Source organism: Triturus cristatus, chromosome 5_1 (genome assembly GCF_964204655.1).
Source record: "Triturus cristatus chromosome 5_1, aTriCri1.1, whole genome shotgun sequence".
NCBI classification, from domain to species: Eukaryota; Metazoa; Chordata; class Amphibia; order Caudata; family Salamandridae; genus Triturus; species Triturus cristatus.
The window spans coordinates 43942792-43961625 of record NC_140587.1 but is presented as its reverse complement, the minus strand read 5'-3'; the positions used below and the strand labels follow the sequence as shown (position 1 = coordinate 43961625).

General features: G+C 48.4%; 1 protein-coding gene across 1 annotated transcript in view; it reads right to left on the bottom strand.

Annotated features, from left to right (window-relative positions):
• The window catches only part of DGAT1 (diacylglycerol O-acyltransferase 1), a 316877-nt gene that overhangs the window by 194780 nt on the left and 103263 nt on the right, over nucleotides 1-18834 (bottom strand). Inside the window, exon 3 of the mRNA XM_085604343.1 lies at nucleotides 6267-6307. Coding sequence (XP_085460469.1) covers nucleotides 6267-6307 — 41 coding nt within the window. The remainder of the gene's footprint in view (nucleotides 1-6266; nucleotides 6308-18834) is intronic.

The following is an 18834-nucleotide window of genomic DNA, read 5'->3' as shown; positions in this document are numbered from 1 at the left end:
TGCCTTCCAAGATCATCCTGCACGTGTCGCTAAACCCGAAATAACTTAAACTATCCATACCAGATGCCTGCTGTTGCCAGCCCCAAACTACTTCACGGGGTAAGAATGGTCACTGTGAAATCCGCGCCGGTGTTGGTTTCCTGCAGCCAGGTAAAGCAACCATGCTCAGAGCCCCCTGCCGTCACACTCTGTCAGAGTCAGACCCATTCTTTCTCCCGGTTTATTTCCTGTTCTATGGGAAGACCCACAATGCCTTCCTCACCGATGTCACTTCCTGCTCTGGTTGGCAAATTTCAACCTTGACTTCACATTTGCCATCCTGTTATGTGGTTCAAGTTTCTCCCTCCGGCTCTTAATCTCAGAACGAACAAGGGAAAGTGAAAGAGCACCATGCACGCGTTGTAGGCACACCGTGAGCGTACACATCGGCGTGGCCTGCGGCTAGTGCCCAGTGGCGGCGCCTGCGGACTTCGCCGTACTTGAAGTGCTGCATGGCTCGTGCGCCCAAGGGATGGGGCTGCCAAAGCGCCCAAAGCAAAAAATAAAAATAAAAAAAAAAAAAAAAAAAAACAGTAGAGGAAGTCTGCGGGAGCCCACTCCGCCTTCGTGAATGCCGCATGGTGCAGCCAAAGCAGGATTTCAGGCGGGGCTCCTGTGAGCAAGACAGAGCCCCGCTTGTTGCTGCAGTGGCTGGCTGAAGACGGAGACCAGCCGAGGAGCAGTGCACAGTCCCCACAAGAGCCGGTAAGTGGGGTGAGGCATGCTGTACATGTAAAGCGCGCCGCGCTTGGAGCTCGCGTGCACATTAAAAACAAGTGCTATTATTTAGAATGTTGCATGCATATTTGCTGTTTGTTAATTGAGAAAGCGCACGCGCAACTAAATGCATAATCTACAACATGCATAGAAGCAGGGGGTGCCGCAAGGATCCTCGCTGAGCCCCACGTTGTTCAATCTCTACGTGAGACCGCTGGCTGAGGTCGTCAAGCAATGGGGCATGACTATGGTCTCATATGCTGACGACACTCAGCTAGCGGTTACGATCAGCGGGGATGCCGACCGGGATGCCCCCAGGTTTCAGAGTGGACTTAGGGCGGTGGCGAGCTGGATGAGGAACAACTGTCTCCAGCTCAACGCTAAGAAAACAGAGATCATGATCGTAGGTAAGAGATCGGAGCTATGGGGGGACAGGTGGTGGCCTGTGGAGCTGGGGCCGGCCCCCCTTCCAGTTACGGAATTAAAGAACCTAGGAGTATGGATGGACCCCTCCCTCAGCTACGTTGGCCACACGAAGAAAATCGCGGCCTGTTGCTTTGGTATCTTATGGTCGCTTCGCCCTGTTTTGAAGTTCTTTGACCATCGCACCAGGCAGCTGATTGTCCAGGCGACAGTGTTATCTCGCCTGGACTATGCCAGCTCTCTTCTGGTAGGGTCCAATGTGGCTGAGGTCCCCCGCCTCCAACGTGTTCAGAACTCTGCAGCGAGAGCCATTGTTGGCCTACCCCGTTCTTGTTCTGCCTCCAGCACATTGAGATCACTGCACTGGCTGCCTATCCGGGCCAGAATTCAGTTTAAAGTGCTGTGCATGGCGTTCAAGATTTTGAGGGGGGAAGGCCCTTCTATTCTTGCGGATCTTTTGTCCTGGTATGTGCCTGCTCGGCCCCTGAGATCCTTGGGTCAGGCACTCACTGTGATTCCCCGATACAGGTTGTGTCGGGCTGGTGGCCGTTCTTTTCGGGTCAGAGCAGCCGAGCTCTGGAACTCCCTTCCTGTAGAGTTGCGCCTGCTTGATGATCTTTTAGTTTTTCGCAAGGCCTTAAAAACCTTTTTGTTTTAATAAATTCTCTTTCCTCTTTTCTGTTGTGTTGCTTGTGGTGTTGCATTTTTACCTGCCGTGCGCCTGGACGCCCCTTTGCTGGGGCAGCAGTGCGCATTACAAATGTATGTAACATAACATAACATAATTGTTGGTTAAGCATAATGCAAAAGGCGTGTTAAATAAATATAGTAGTGTATGCATATATTTATATTCTGTGCTGCACGGAGCAAGGAAGCCAAAAGCGTATTCACATGGCGCCACTAATACGCGGGCATATTGTCTAACAGTTATTTAATGCACGCGCCACAAGTGGTACGCATGCACAAGTGCTATTATTTATACCGTTACAAAGAGCCAGTAGCTAAGAATGTATTAATTGAACTGGAACACAATATTTGAAAGCTCAACCCCCAAAAAAAAAAAAAAAAAAAAAAAAATTTTTACTGCATGCGCCACAACTGGTACGCACGCACAAGCGCTATTATTCAAACTAGCAGCAAAGAATAAATGCATATCTCCTGTGTTTATGGAGAAAGTACACGCAATGATAAAACTAATAAGCTAGCGTATGCATATATTAATGTTTGCCGATTAAGCACAACGCAAACGCATGTAAAACAATTTGAAAAGGCCTGGTAAACAAATAAGCTAGCGTGTGCACATATGAATGTTCTGGAAACACTGAGCAACGGAACGAAAACTGTATTCACACAGCGCAACTAATGCGGTCTTGAAAAACGAGTGCACATATTACAGCAAGGAAGCACAAGAGGCGTGTTAACGCGGCAATAATACGAGTGCACATGTCCTGTCCTGCCACTTTACCCAACGCCGCCATACGCGTTCACAGCTGATGTCTTTGGAACGTGCCCATATTATAGCAAGGAAGCAAGAGGCGTGTTAACGCGGCATCAATAATACGCGTGCACATGTCCTGTCCTACAACTTCAGCCAACGCCACCATATGCGTTCACAGCTGATGTCTTTGAAGCGCGTGCACCTATCCTGTCCCGCATCGCTAAGCAAGTCGGCAACAATAGATCTCGCCTATGCGAGCAACGCATGGCGCTGCATCACTAGGCGAGACCTAAAAAAAGTGGTACGATGTAGACAGTGCTAGCTGCGTCACAGCACTTATTTGGAGGGAAGGCGTGGGGGTGCAACAGTGGTGGAGGGTGTGGGGGCAGGAGAAGGGAAAGCTGGCCAGGTAATAGTGCTTTTTTCTCTCCATTGCTGGAAGGGGAGGCAAGCGACAACACGAACATCAGGTGGTGGGTCAAGCGACACGAACATCAGGTGGTGGGTCAAGCGACACGGACAGCAGATGGGGGGGTCAAGCGACACGGACAGCAGATGGGGGGGGGGGTCAAGCGACACGGACAGCAGATATGGGGGGGGTCAAGCGACACGGACAGCAGATATGGGGGGGGTCAAGCGACACGGACAGCAGATGGGGGGGTCAAGCGACACGGACAGCAGATGGGGGGGGTCAAGCGACACGGACAGCAGATGGGGGGGGTCAAGCGACACGGACAGCAGATGGGGGGGGTCAAGCGACACGGACAGCAGATGGGGGGGTCAAGCGACACGGACAGCAGATGGGGGGGTCAAGCGACACGGACAGCAGATGGGGGGGTCAAGCGACACAGACAGCAGATGGGGGGTCAAGCGACACAGACAGCAGATGGGGGGTCAAGCGACACAGACAGCAGATGGGGGGTCAAGCGACACAGACAGCAGATGGGGGGTCAAGCGACACAGACAGCAGATGGGGGGTCAAGCGACACAGACAGCAGATGGGGGGTCAAGCGACACAGACAGCAGATGGGGGGTCAAGCGACACAGACAGCAGATGGGGGGGTCAAGCGACACAGACAGCAGATGGGGGGGTCAAGCGACAGACAGCAGATGGGGGGGGTCAAGCGACAGACAGCAGATGGGGGGGTCAAGCGACACAGACAGCAGATGGGGGGTCAAGCGACACAGACAGCAGATGGGGGGTCAAGCGACACAGACAGCAGAGGGGGGGTCAAGCGACAGACAGCAGATGGGGGGGTCAAGCGACAGACAGCAGATGGGGGGGTCAAGCGACACAGACAGCAGATGGGGGGGTCAAGCGACACAGACAGCAGATGGGGGGGTCAAGCGACACAGACAGCAGATGGGGGGGGTCAAGCGACACAGACAGCAGATGGGGGGTCAAGCGACACAGACAGCAGATGGGGGGGTCAAGCGACACAGACAGCAGATGGGGGGGTCAAGCGACACAGACAGCAGATGGGGGGGTCAAGCGACACAGACAGCAGATGGGGGGGGTCAAGCGACACAGACAGCAGATGGGGGGACACAGACAGCTGGGGGGGGTCAAGCGACACAGACAGCAGATGGGGGGACACAGACAGCAGATGGGGGGGTCAAGCGACACAGACAGCAGATGGGGGGGTCAAGCGACACAGACAGCAGATGGGGGGGGTCAAGCGACACAGACAGCAGAGGGGGGGGTCAAGCGACACAGACAGCAGAGGGGGGGGTCAAGCGACACAGACAGCAGATGGGGGGGTCAAGCAACACGGACAGCAGATGGGGGGGTCAAGCAACACGGACAGCAGATGGGGGGGTCAAGCGACACAGACAGCAGATGGGGGGGTCAAGCGACACAGACAGCAGAGGGGGGGGGTCAAGCGACACAGACAGCAGAGGGGGGGGTCAAGCGACACAGACAGCAGAGGGGGGGGTCAAGCGACACAGACAGCAGAGGGGAGGGTCAAGCGACACAGACAGCAGAGGGGGGGTCAAGCGACACAGACAGCAGAGGGGGGGGTCAAGCGACACAGACAGCAGAGGGGGGGGTCAAGCGACACAGACAGCAGAGGGGGGGTCAAGCGACACAGACAGCAGAGGGGGGGGTCAAGCGACACAGACAGCAGAGGGGGGGGTCAAGCGACACAGACAGCAGAGGGGGGGGTCAAGCGACACAGACAGCAGAGGGGGGGGTCAAGCGACACAGACAGCAGAGGGGGGGGTCAAGCGACACAGACAGCAGAGGGGGGGGTCAAGCGACACAGACAGCAGAGGGGGGGGTCAAGCGACACAGACAGCAGAGGGGGGGGTCAAGCGACACAGACAGCAGAGGGGGGGGTCAAGCGACACAGACAGCAGAGGGGGGGTCAAGCGACACAGACAGCAGAGGGGGGGGGTCAAGCGACACAGACAGCAGAGGGGGGGGGTCAAGCGACACGGACAGCAGAGGGGGGGGTCAAGCGACACGGACAGCAGAGGGGGGGGTCAAGCGACACAGACAGCAGAGGGGGGGGTCAAGCGACACGGACAGCAGAGGGGGGGGTCAAGCGACACGGACAGCAGAGGGGGGGGTCAAGCAACACGGACAGCAGAGGGGGGGGTCAAGCAACACGGACAGCAGATGGGGGGTCAAGCAACACGGACAGCAGATGGGGGGTCAAGCAACACGGACAGCAGATGGGGGGGTCAAGCAACACGGACAGCAGATGGGGGGGTCAAGCAACACGGACAGCAGATGGGGGGGTCAAGCAACACGGACAGCAGATGGGGGGGTCAAGCAACACGGACAGCAGATGGGGGGGGTCAAGCAACACGGACAGCAGATGGGGGGGTCAAGCAACACGGACAGCAGATGGGGGGGTCAAGCAACACGGACAGCAGATGGGGGGGTCAAGCAACACGGACAGCAGATGGGGGGGGTCAAGCAACACGGACAGCAGATGGGGGGGGTCAAGCAACACGGACAGCAGATGGGGGGGTCAAGCAACACGGACAGCAGATGGGGGGGTCAAGCAACACGGACAGCAGATGGGGGGGTCAAGCAAGACGGACAGCAGATGGGGGGGTCAAGCAAGATGGACAGCAGATGGGGGGACAAGCAACACGGACAGCAGATGGGGGGACAAGCAACATGGACAGCAGATGGGGGGGGGGGGTCAAGCAACACGAACAAGGGAGGGTGGGAGCAACACAGAGGGTGAGCAGTACATGAGGGAACCAGCTGAAAAAAAGCACTCTCGTAGATGCTTAAACACAAAGAAAAAAGTAACATTATAAAAAGAGCAGTGGAAGGGCACAAGTAATGGGTCTATGCTCCAAGGGATGGGACAAACCCATTAAGAAGAAGGAAGCCTTAATCAGCTGACAGATAAGCAACACGAAGAGGCACAACGAAGCCCACCAATGGGAGGACTAAGTCCACTGAGTAGAAAACAAAATATATCTCGCAAGCCACCGCACATGCGCTGTTCTCAGGCCAGGCTTACAAACATGTTATGACTGTGTGACATTGGACAGTGCTTTACCAACAGAACCTTCCATGCAGCTGTGAAAAGGACCCACAACAAGTTATAAAGCTGCAGACAGATCACATACAGTGTTGAAATACAGTCTTTGAGCACATCAAGCTGCAGCCATTCCAACTTACTTTATGAGGTTTTCTAGACATAACCGTGCGTTGCCCAAGATCTGAAAAGAAGACAAAAACGTGTGCTTAGATTACAATACGAAGAGCAGATGACACAAATCCAACAGTGACAGACAACCCCACCCTCATCCCCGACTGCGGCCTCGGGAGAGCCAATCAAGTCAAAGAAGCATCCCAAGGCTACAGAACCACTGGCAGCAAAGGCCAGAACCAGAGGAGCAGCCGGACCTCTGACGAGCGCAGTGCGACTGCGCGTCCGGCTCCATGGCCAGCATTCCACTTGGCTCATTCACAACGAAGTTTTTCCACGCTCAGCCGGATGTGCTGTCATTTTAATTACGGGAATTACAATGTTAAGTCTAGCCCGAAGATAGGCCAGTCAACACCATTCCATTTTAACAAAAGATGTACAAGTGCCTGGATAACGTCACTCAGAGGGGATTATTCTAGTGTTTAAGTACCAATGAAGGGTCAGCAATGGAGAATGCAATGGATCGCTGAAGTGACACGCGCACGCACGCCCTCCTCCCCCCCCCCTTGAAGTTACGCTTAGGTTTGCTCACAACACCAACCTGTGTATTCAGTAAGCCTCTAAAATTCATTGGGGAAAAAATACACCCACACACATTTAACACAGTTAAAGTGTAGTTATGGTTACAAAACAAAACTTTTTTTTTTTTTTAAACTGAGATTCGCCGTTTAGGGTTTGGTAAAAAAACCATAACGTGTACACCAGTCATGCACTGCTCATGACCTCACAAACTACATGACTCATGTCATATGGCGTCATTGAAGAGATCACTAATGGCATTTCAAATGACACCACTGAGTGCGTGAAGCTTGCACCCCGTGGTGGTGCAGCGGTGGGCGAGGTTACTCTCCACTGTCACCCCTGGAGTAAGCTATACTTGTAACCGGCGCTGGAGCACCTGGTGGGTGGTATGAACCCCTCTGCAGCTCGGCCCCTTTATCCATGAAGCCTGCACCCGATGGCGTGACGTTGTAGCCCCTCTATAGCCCGCTGAAGCTGCGAAGCCTGCAGCGGGTGCTGGTGAACCAACCAGCTAACACTAGTGCCCTAGAGTTCGAGAAACGTGGACATGTACCAGACAGTACTAGCACAACCGCAGCCATGCCAAGTGAGTCTTTAAGCTTGGATCAAGTGCTGGTGTATCGGGTGGGCAGTACTGGCATGTGTGCAGCTGGATTTCATCCAGTGCTAGTGTACCTGGCAGGCTGTACTAGCCTCCCTGCAACTAGACCCCTACAGTCTAAAGCCTCTACTCTGTACTTTTCTACCGGGTGAGAATACTAGCTCCACCTCAGGACGGGCCCATGTGTCCAGACAGGTGGTACTAAACCCTCCACAGCCGGACTCCTTCAGTCTGTGAAGCTTGCACCCAGTGGCAGTGTACCATGCTGGTGCTTCTAAAGCCGCCGCAGCCAGTCCCTTCAGTCTGTGAAGCTTGCACCCAGTGGCGGCATACCATGCTGGTGCTTCTAAAGCCTCCGCAGCCAGTCCTTTCAGTCTGTGAAGCTTAGACCCACTACAGGTGTACCATGCTGGTGCTTCTAAACCCTCCACAGCCGGAATCCTTCAGTCTGAAGCTTGCACCCAGTGGCGGCATACCATGCTGGTGCTTCTAAAGCCTCCGCAGCTAGCCCCTTCAGTCTGTGAAGCTTGCACCCAGAGGCGGTGTACCATGCTGGTGCTTCTAAAGCCGCCGCAGCCAGTCCCTTCAGTCTGTGAAGCTTGCACCCAGTGGCGGCATACCATGCTGGTGCTTCTAAAGCCTCCGTAGCCAGTCCCTTCAGTCTGTGAAGCTTAGACCCACTAACGGTGTACCATGCTGGTGCTTTTAAAGCCTCCGCAGCCACTCCATTCAGTCTGTGAAGCTTGCACCCAGTGGCGGCATACCATGCTGGTGCTTTTAAAGCCTCCGAAGCAAGGCCCCTTTAGGTGTAATACTTCCGCCAATTGCATAGACCCACAAAAGCTATGCAAGAACTTCCCCCATCTTCTCCCAAGCTCAAGAAAAATGTTGATTCCCTCAACATCCCTGGAGGTTCTATCCTTATTCATTATGTAGATGGCCTGCGGGTCATCTACCTTTTGTTGGAATATATCAAACCATATTGCTTATTCTTGCTCATTCAATGTGCCAAGAAAGAACATAAATCCTTAAAGGAAAATCTGCAGTTTTGTCTTGCTTGCGTATGCTAATCAGGTCCTGACATTTTGGCAAGAGGAAGGTAATTGCCCACAGACCATATCTAAGGAGCCCTTAAGGTTCCACATCCCCCTAAATGCAACACTCTTAAAACAGCAGATTACGACCAGCAATGGATTATAAATTACGCAGATATTTTAAAACCAATACAGGATCTCACCAACAGAGGCCACAGAGCGCCTGCCTTAATTCTGGTCTCAACAGTGGAGCTCAAGACAAAACAGTCTTTAAAGTTGCTCAAATATTCGGAGTCCTTATATTGTATGGTCACAAAAGAGGGTTTAGACTTAAAGGTATTGACTAAAGTACAGTGACAGAGCCTAGTCACGGTGATGAAATAAAACACATATCCACATCTCACCAATATTTGCCCCACCATCCACCTATACTACGTCGAAAGAAGAAGAAGAAAAAAAAAAACACAATCGAAAAGACATCACCACCCAGCTCCAAGAAGATTAATCTAAGAATGTACCATCTTTTCAGCAACAGACCACAGGGCACCAGCGAGAAAGCTACTCTTTAAGCAGTTGAAAACTTTGTACTCCAATAACCATAGCCATCACTGCCTTGTGATCCTACACAACCTCTCTGCGACCAAGCAAGCACTCATCATAACACTGGACACACAAGGGAACCCCCGACAGTCCTGCAGATTGGAATCAAAAGAACCGAGAACTTTAGTCTCCTCCAGAGTATGAAAAGATCCCACCCTTTCTATCAGACATCCATGTGACGTCCCTCAGATCCATTCTCATGGACAGCATCAAAATACATCAATTTACTGACCACACTCCACTATACCTCAAGTTCTCCACCAGCGACATCCAGAAACTTAAAACCAGCCTGGTCTTGACCCCAAAATTGATGTGAACCCAATGTGCTTCTAAAGATCAAGCCAATAAAGGCGAAAGCCTTGTTGGTCGCCAGCATTTCCAATCCTGCCTGACTTGGACATGAGCCTAGGTAGCTTCACCACCCAGCTGCCAAGCTTCGCAAAATCATTTTAATTCACCTCAACTCAGACCTCACATTCAACTAACACATTACCAGGAAACCCATGACAACCTGGTATCCGCTCTACTATCCAAGAAAATGAAACAATTTCTTCCTAAATTCAGCTTCAGTAGACCAGTCCTCTCCCACCAGGATGGGAGCAATGATCTTCCCAACAGCCTTTCAGACACCAGCCTGGGACCCCTGTGAGGCCGTGTGCATACTGAGTGAGGTCTTAACCTGGGCTTGAAGACCTTTAACCAAATCATCCCAATGGCAATGAATTGAACAGGACTCCCCTCCGGGCTTGTATGATCTTCAAAAATCGAGAAATAACACCACAATGCTCGGCCAAAGAGCGACCCACCGAGTCTACTCCTCGGTCAGGTGGATTTTGCACATGATGCTATGTTGAAATGACGTGGGAGTATGTGCCCTAATTGGTTTGTGCTGTCCAATTACAATCATCATCTTTACAGTTTGGCTTGATTTCTTTCACAATTGTTTTTGTGATTGCCGTCAATTCCCTTATTGATGTGTGTTGCAAATGTAAGTATTTTTTTTTTTTCCAGTTTTTCCACGTGGATTGTTTTTTTTACCCACTAGTCAAAGCCTGCGCTCCTAGAGTGGTTTGAATTTATATTTAAATTGATTATGTTTCCAGTAGTTTTTTTTTTTTAGCAGATTACATTTTTCAATGTAATATTTCTGAAGCCTATTCACTTGCACGGCATTACATTCTCGTTTTCTGATCATATCACATACATGTCTCACTTTGTTAGCACGTTAACATTTCTAGGTCTACCTCCGCATTCTATCCAGCGCACAGTATTGGAGGAGAAAAGCTTTAGATAAGAAACACACATGTTTTCTCTTAGACTACTGCCCAGACCTTAAGTCAAGCAATGGTGAACTCTGGGGCTGGTTCTGATACAGAGACTACGCCCGACGGGGGAAGACCACAGATGAGACACGAGGAGATTTTTCACTTGCAATTTCCAAGTGAAGCAGGTCCATCAAAGAAGTAGACTCTTAAGGGCAGCACAACAGATAGTGCAGGATGGATGGAGAGTTGTCAGACACCCAGAGGTGTAGAGACCCCGCTGGGACAGCAGCCGAAACCTCCCTAAGATTGGCGAGGAGGAAGCTGGTTGCGGGGCTCATTAGCACCATTTGGTTTACCTTATATCACTTAACCAGAATGCAGACACCCAGAAATGTCACCAGAACCACAAGGGCTGCACATAGGCATCATTCCACTTCCTACAACCACCAGATGGAGGGAGGCGGGGTCATTTTTGTAGGCGGAGAGGCTGCAGGTTGTCCAACAACCCATTTCTCCAATAACTACTATACCTTTTCTAAATCAGAACCACCTGTAGGCATCTGGAACAATCAGAGCTTCGAGGAGGGCAATGCAAGAGTCAGTCTGGAGAACCATGCTCTAAGGCAGGATACTCCAGCAGTCAGTAAGACAGGGGACCGGGGGATGTTTTCTGACCAGACCGTATTTCATTCGAAGCTCTTGGGAACTGTATTCTGCATGTACATCAGACCCTCACCAGTACTGAACTGCCATACTCTCTTGCTATGGACTCAGACTGGTATAACTATTGAAGGTCAAACTGTGCAACAAGGTCAAACTGCCTTAAAGACAACACTGCTGTAGGAACAAACCTTGTTAAAGCACAGGCCAACCTTGATCGCCATTTCTTCAGTACCACAGCCGCTCTCCCCTAAACCATGATCAGTATCTTAGCGACACGAAAATTCTAACTAAGGTAGAAGTTATCAGGAGCAGAGACACTGTGCTAGTCCAGCTTTGCACAAGTGATCCAGGTGAGAAGGGATGCTATGCCCCATTCGAATATTCCGAATATTCCGTACTGTGTATAAACCCACTTTCATGCTAGTCAACGCAGATCTGGTAAATTAGTGAAAAAGATGTTCAAGCTACGTACATTGTGCAGAAGGTTGCCGCATCACAACTAAGGAACGGGCCGACACATAGTAACACAATACGTATACATACAGAACATCTGACTGGCACATACAATATACTGCTAAAAATTCAAATGCCCATTAATTTTCATATTTTAGTAAACTGCCAAGGTAGATGTGTTAACAGAAATTGGTACCAACAAGGCAATTGCGAAGGAAGGCATGTGCCGTGACAAGTGGAGTTGGCTGGACTCCGCTTTGTTGACTATACAGGATGCAGCGGAACTGTACGCTTTGCCTCTCTTTAAGATTAGAAATGCGTCCGTCTGCAGATATACTGGAAAGCCATCACGGCGGAACTCTACCATGCTCACACTACCCTCCCCATGGGCCCCAAATTGACCATTCGGGGGGTTCCCAATGATCTAGACCGGCCAGGAGCCCAGTTGCAGTTTTGTAACCTCGCCCTGGTGGTGGCCAAGACAGACCTAGCCCGCCACGGGGGTTCTGCCGAGAGCTCTACAGTACAGGAACAGAGAAATGCATTTGAATGCAGGAAAAGGGACTTATCGCAGCAGAGGCTGCCCCAGAAATGTCTGCAAAATATGGGGTAAGTGGATTTCACACTTTTCTCTGGGAGATCCGATAGTCTATGAAGAGCGGGAGCAAGCCTGGGCTGAGTCATGATTATTTTCATACATTTTCTGTGTTAGTCTGTCGAATAACTCTGCACTTACTTGAAACCCTAACTTGCTTGATATGGGTTTGGAGTGTGGGTTATACATAGCATTGTTCACCAACAGTTACACCCTGGCAACTTTGTGTGTGGATTGACTGTATAAATGCTATGCCATTGTTGAAACTATCCAGTCATAATAAATGAACAAACAAAAAAAAAAAGTGTAGGTCTGGACAGGTTCTCAAGAAATACAATAAGGCAACAGAGGACAAATGTTTGTCTGCTCTGCTCTCATGAGACATGATCTCACACTGAGCTACTGGACACTTTGCATCAAGTCTACTCTAGACCGGGGAAAACAACAAAAAGAGTGGCCATGCCGAAAGCAATCTGGGTAAATTTGTAAAGATACTCCACGCTGCCCGTAGATGGAATAATGTGGACTGAGGAGGGATTACAAGCTGAAAGACTGATTATAGTCCATGATGACACTCCAGGAAATGGGCGTGGCCTGGCAGCCGAACGTGACTCTGTAGAGCTCTGCTGTTCGTTCCCTCTAAGGGCCTAAATCCTTCAGTATCCTCGACCCCGAGCCTGAGTCCCGTGTGATTCTGGGTTGTGGAGCCTATCGCGACCCGGCGGAGGGGCTTTGGTGGCCGCAGCGTGTGTTGCCCTGTGAGCGGCATCCAGTCCCCCGACGACCTATCATCGGATGCGGCAAAATGGATAGAAGCAATCACGCAATCGTGGACGGCCCGCAAGGCCCAGATCGGGGCCGTGGGCACAGAGGTGTCTTTCCTTCGCCAGGATCTGCGGAAGGCGGTCGACCCCATTACGGAAGTGGAGACCAGGGTCTCGACCGTCGAGGACTCAGTCACTGGGCTGCAGCAAAAGGTGGACAACCTGACCAGGCAATCGCAGGAGCTAGCAGCACGGGTCAAAGGTGCGGAGGGGCGGGACCGCCGCAATATTCTGCACCTAGTGGGTTTTCCGGAGGGCTGCGAGGGGACCTCCATGGACAAGTTCATATCAGAGTGGCTGCGGGCGCTGCTGCCCCCGGAAGACAGGTCCTCCCGTTTCATGGTTGAGCGGGCCCATCGTGCTCTAGATAAGAAGTCGCCACCTGGAGAACGCCCAAGACCAGTGATAGCCCGACTCCTTAACTACGCTGACCGGGACGCCATACTTTGATCTGCCCTACTTCATAAAGATAAAATGGTCTTCGACTCCCACCCCATCATGGTCTTCCCTGATTACACTAAGTTGGTGCAGCAACAGCGGCAGTCTTTTGTGGCTGCCAAGAGACTAATACGGAAGCTAAATCTCTCCTATGCCTTGTTGTTTCCGGCCCGCATGAAGGTGATATTTAATGACAATACAAATTTATTTGATACCCCGGAGGAGGTCTTTGTGTGGACTGATGAGACATATTCTGAAACCTCACTCACCACCTCCGGTGGACTCAGATTCTTCCCAGAGCTCTCATCGGAGGGGACGACGGAGCAGAGATGCGACTTCCCGGCAAAACCGTTCCTGCTCCAATTGGCGCGCCCCAGAGCCGGCAGGTTCCAGAAGCTGAACTGCATCAGGACACAGTATTTTGTTTTCTCTAGGTCTCCTCCTTGGGGTGGGAAATGCCTAAGGGCGGTGTTCATGCTGGAGCAGGATTTTCTAATGAAAATCTATAGGGTTTTGAAGCTCTGGTTTGTCTATTTGTCATGATTAAAATTAATAATCATTAATTAATAATTATTTGTTTTGTGTAAGTGTGTGTTTAAACTTACCAACATACTAATGATAAGAAAACCGACACGTGGGAACGCTTTTGTATTGCTATTGACAAATGTGCATGTTTTATTAAATAAACGTTGCTGAGTGCTGTTTATTTTAAGCACGAAACGCTTTTGAATTAATGCTTTTCTGTGTTGCTAAAGCTAGATAATTACATACACATAAGGGTATTAGTGGGGTTAACACTGTTCAATCACTATGCTGTGGTAACGTTGTTTTTGTCTCTTTTAATTAAGATGGTCCATTTTGGCCTAACCAAAAATGTCCGCCGTTTGCAGCCTGGCCTCGAGTGAGAATTTGTGATGAGAAGGCCTTGCTGAACACATTTGATCACAGTCCTTGCCTGGTTAAAACTTTCCGTGAGGACAGCAGCAGTTCCGGGCAGGTTTCCAGATGTATTGGACAGCCTTGGAGGACAAAGGAACTGTTAAGAAAGAACTCTGAGCATTGTGTCATCGCTGAGGAAATGTGGACTGTAAAGAGATACATTTTTATTTTTGGTTCCTGTTCTGTTTTTTTTATTTTTGTGATTTTCCTGAGCGGAGATTTTCCAAATGTAGCGATGCGACATCCTTTCCTTCTCGCTTTGCTCAGAGGTTCAGCGGATGCGATGAATACTTTCTGTTGCTTTCTTTTGTCTAAAATATTATAAAATTGTTAGCCTAGAGAGGGTTTTTGCCACTTTGCCATTTTCTTCCAAAACCTGCGTTGGTGAGGATCGATGCTGTGAGGACGGTGACTTGGGAGATTTCTACTGAGAGACGTCCTGATGACCCATTCTGACATTTAGCTAGAATAGGTAATTATGAGAAAATGATTTATTCTGATTAATTTCTTTTGACTAATTTTAGATAAAGAATCATAATTTTAAATACGGTGTTGGTGATTATTTCTTGTCAATTATTGAGTACTCTATTTGATTATTGATGTATAGATTGTTTAGATTATGACAATTGCAATAGCTAGGTCTTATCGACCTCGGTGTAGATGTGGGGTTTAGGAGTTTTAGAAGGTTTCTTTCCACAGGTTCAATGCTGGTAGAGTATTTGAGCGTATGTTAGTGAAATGGGCCCTAGTGTATGGTGAGTGTATGTGCGTGTAACTGTGAAATTACTCTATCCGTGGAAGTAGGGAGATTTTGTACACCCCAATCTGCATCAAGTTCCTGGTAGCAGAGTGATGATGGTTATTGATGATTGTCTTGATCTGATTAGATTGCTTGTACATTAGCTTATTGATTATTGGTGATGTTGGTATATGTACTAATACTATATGTTAGAGTCGTCATGTTGAGTTATATGTAGTGCTTCTGGAACTTGGGAGCTAGTAGCAGTTCCGTAGTAGGGCAGAGGGAAGTATATGCTGCTCTCGGGAAAGACTGGATTGTTGGTCCTGTACGTATGCAGGAAAATTCACATTGTCTGGGTTCGGAATCAGTGACATTGTTATATGTTACTATTAGAGATATTTCTGGTATATAAGGAGTGCATATGGTAGTGAAGGTTATCTGTGAAACTCTGGTTTTAAGTCCCAGGGATCCGTAAGGTTCACCGTTAAAGCTTATCGCGGGAGAAGTAATAGGTATTCTCTGAGCTTGTTTGAGAAACTGGGTAGAAGTAAGCTGCTTGGTTGATGTGTGTTATAATTCTGTAGTGGAGCAGATTGTTCGCTGTTCTCGGGAAAAGCAGGATTCTGTGTGTATGTATTATATTTTCTTGTATGAATGTGCGTGAATGTTCGTATATTTAGTTGATTGTAAGACTCTTTGGACAAGTCCTAGAGGAAACAGTTAATGAATGTATGTTAGAAGGGCAGAGTAGAGGGACGTGCTACTGTGTCAATGAGAGGTTTCTTGTGAAATAGATTATCTTTACTATTCTTTGGTTAGCGAAGCAGACAATGGAGATGTTTATATGTTGTAACTAATAGATTTTGTAGAAATTTGACACGGAGTCTACTGAGAAATTTTGTAAAGGAGGGGTAGACGAGTGACAAGAGACAGGAGACAGAAGCGACTGCAGACGTCAAACAGACCGCGCTCTGATTGGATATTAGATCAGAATAGTGCTCGCGCTGAGATTGGTGCGTTGGTGTGAGCCGCGCAAGGATTGGTGGAGCTATTCTAGTGACGTAACGTTCCAGGATTGGTGCGTTAGTGTGAGTCGCGCTGTTATTGGTTGAAAAATCATATTGTGTAGTTGTATTACGGAAGGGATTAGAAAGTTTTGGTAAGCGTTAAAATGTATTACCAAGAAGAGAAAAAGAAAAAATCTTTGTTCAGAAAGATTAAAAATTGGTTCAACAAGGATAAAGATGTTAAAACGAGAGAGGGTGAATTGTTACCTCCATCGAAAACGCCTGCATCCTTCATGGCTGCGAGATATGGGCATCATACCTGTATATGGTTGGAGAATTGGGTTAGGTATACCAAAGAAGATGGAGTTTTAGCATTTCCAGAACATGGTTCATTTAATCGGACCGTGTTGAAAAATTTACGGGAAAAGATGTTCTGTCTTGACCCAAGACCAAGGCCGACACAGTTCGAGGCTTTAGTGGAATGGGAAGAGGAAGTACATGAGCGAGAGAAACAGAGGTCTGGAGGCAACTATAGGTATATGTTCGGGAGGAGACATGGTCGTGAAACTCATCATGATCGAATGACGAGATGGCGAGATGCTAGTATGTCAGAAGGATTATATCCTGTGAGAACAGTTGAAGAGGGAACAGAAAGAGTTCCTGAGGCAGAAGTGAGAAGATATGGAGTTAATGAATATGAGGATGAGGTTTTAAATGACATGATTTACAAAAGACCACCTCCATATAGACCGGAACCAGAAGAGAGTACACCAGTTGTTTCTCCGATAAGAGATACGCATCGTATCATTGAGACAGAAAATGTGACACCTGAGTTAAGAAATGGTAATCCTTTCAGGGAGAGAGAGAATAGAAGCAGTGGCGAAAATACGAGAGAATTAGCCAGAACTACATTGGAGCTGACTGAAAGGATCAAGGAGCTGACAAAAAATCTAGATGCTGTTACGGTACCCGTAACCATAGGTCCGGTTATGCCTGTTTTTGATAAGCAGAGGAAGGGTGAGAATGGTTTGGTTATTCCATATGTTGGGAATAGATTGACAAGTTTGGCTGGTCCTTCAGGAGATTCAGGAAAAAGGGCAGGAAAATTCAGACATGACACCTGTAATGAAGGATTAGAGGAGTCTAATTCAGGACTGGATGCTGGTGAAGCTAGTTGTTCAGGGATGCCGATTTTAGAACCGCAGAAGAAAGTGGTTCCAGTGAGAAAATCTACTGAAATAACAGCTGAGGATCTGAATGAATGGATGCAAGTTCTTCAAAAGAGGGATAAAGATTCACAAGCAATTGATGTTGCTAGGTTACGTGTAGAATTAGAAGAGCTTGTTGCAGGGACAGTTCCAACAGAAATTCTAAAAAATCATCATGATGGTGAATTATTGTTTATGTGTAAGAATATCACCTGGAGAGCGAGAAATACACATGACAGATTAAGAGCGATAGCAAATGACTATGGAGTTGACATTGATAAAGTGAAAGTTTTGCAAAAGTCTTACAGGATGGATTTCACAGACAAAGACATAGAGAATTTGAATGGTACTGGTAGAACAGGACAGATTAAAGAGATGATCGCTTTATTGCGAAAATGGGGTGATGTTGAAAAGTGGAAGGATAGATGGTACAAAATGAGAAGAATCAGGGGATAGGACTTATTCAGCATTTCCTGTGAGAGAAAAGGAAAAACCAGTGGATACTTATCCTATGAGAGAAATACCTGGAGGAGGATATGTACATGTTCCATGGACCAGACAGGATATTTTATCAGTTACGAATGATTTCCCTCGATTGAGAGAAAAGCCCGTCGAGTGGTATAGGCAGGTAGACAGGTTTGTAAAATTGTCAAAAGTGCTGTGGATTGACCTGAATAGTCTGTTTGATATAATTGTTCCAGCAGACTTGTGGGCTGAGTGTAAAATAGTTGTGAGTTGGCCTACTGAGGAATATCCAAGAGATCAGAGAACAGGAGCACCAGATCCAGAAGTAATGAGAAAGTATGAGCAGGTGATCGTATACCTGAAAAATAAAGTACCTCCAAAAGAAACAGACTGGGTTAAAATAGATCGAACACATCAGGAAGCAAAAGAATCAGTTCATGCTTTTTACGAGAGGCTGATACTGGCATTTAAACAATTCAGTGGAGATGAACACCTGGGTGACAAGGATTTGAGTCATTTTGTATACAGATTTGTATATGGCCTGAGACCTGAGATTAGTGAAAGAATTCGTGAGCATACTGTGGATTGGCAGAGTAAGAAAATAGATGAGATTCTGAGACATGCAAAATACTTCAGTGATGAGATTGAAGCAAAACCGAGAAAGCTGAAAGAGAAAGCAATGTGGGCACAAGTGAAAGTTGCGGAAAGACAGGAAGCACAGTTGGTGGAACAGGCGAATAATGCAGGAAATAATGCAGGGAATAGACCTAGGTATGCAGGGAAAGGAAAGGGGAATCTTGAGGAAGCTAAAAAGAAGTTCCCATGTCACAACTGTGGCCAACTGGGACATTGGAGATCAGAATGTACCAATCCACCATTAGTGAATAATGAGGGAAAATCCTTAAATCAACAGGTGCGGAACGAGGGGAATAATCAACAGCAGCAACAGCAGAAAGTTGTGAGAGCAGAGTCAAGAGCCAAAACCGCCCTTGCCGCAGAATAGAGGAGCACAAAAGTATAATCCGGATTCGGGATTCTACAATGATGAGCAGGTAAACAAACCAAGGCGTTCTAACCAGGTACAACAGTACTTGTTAAAGAATGAAGGGAGTGAGTCTGAGGGTGATTATTGACGGTGCCGAAGAGAGGAGGAAGAGTGCATACTTGGTGCAACTCTAGAA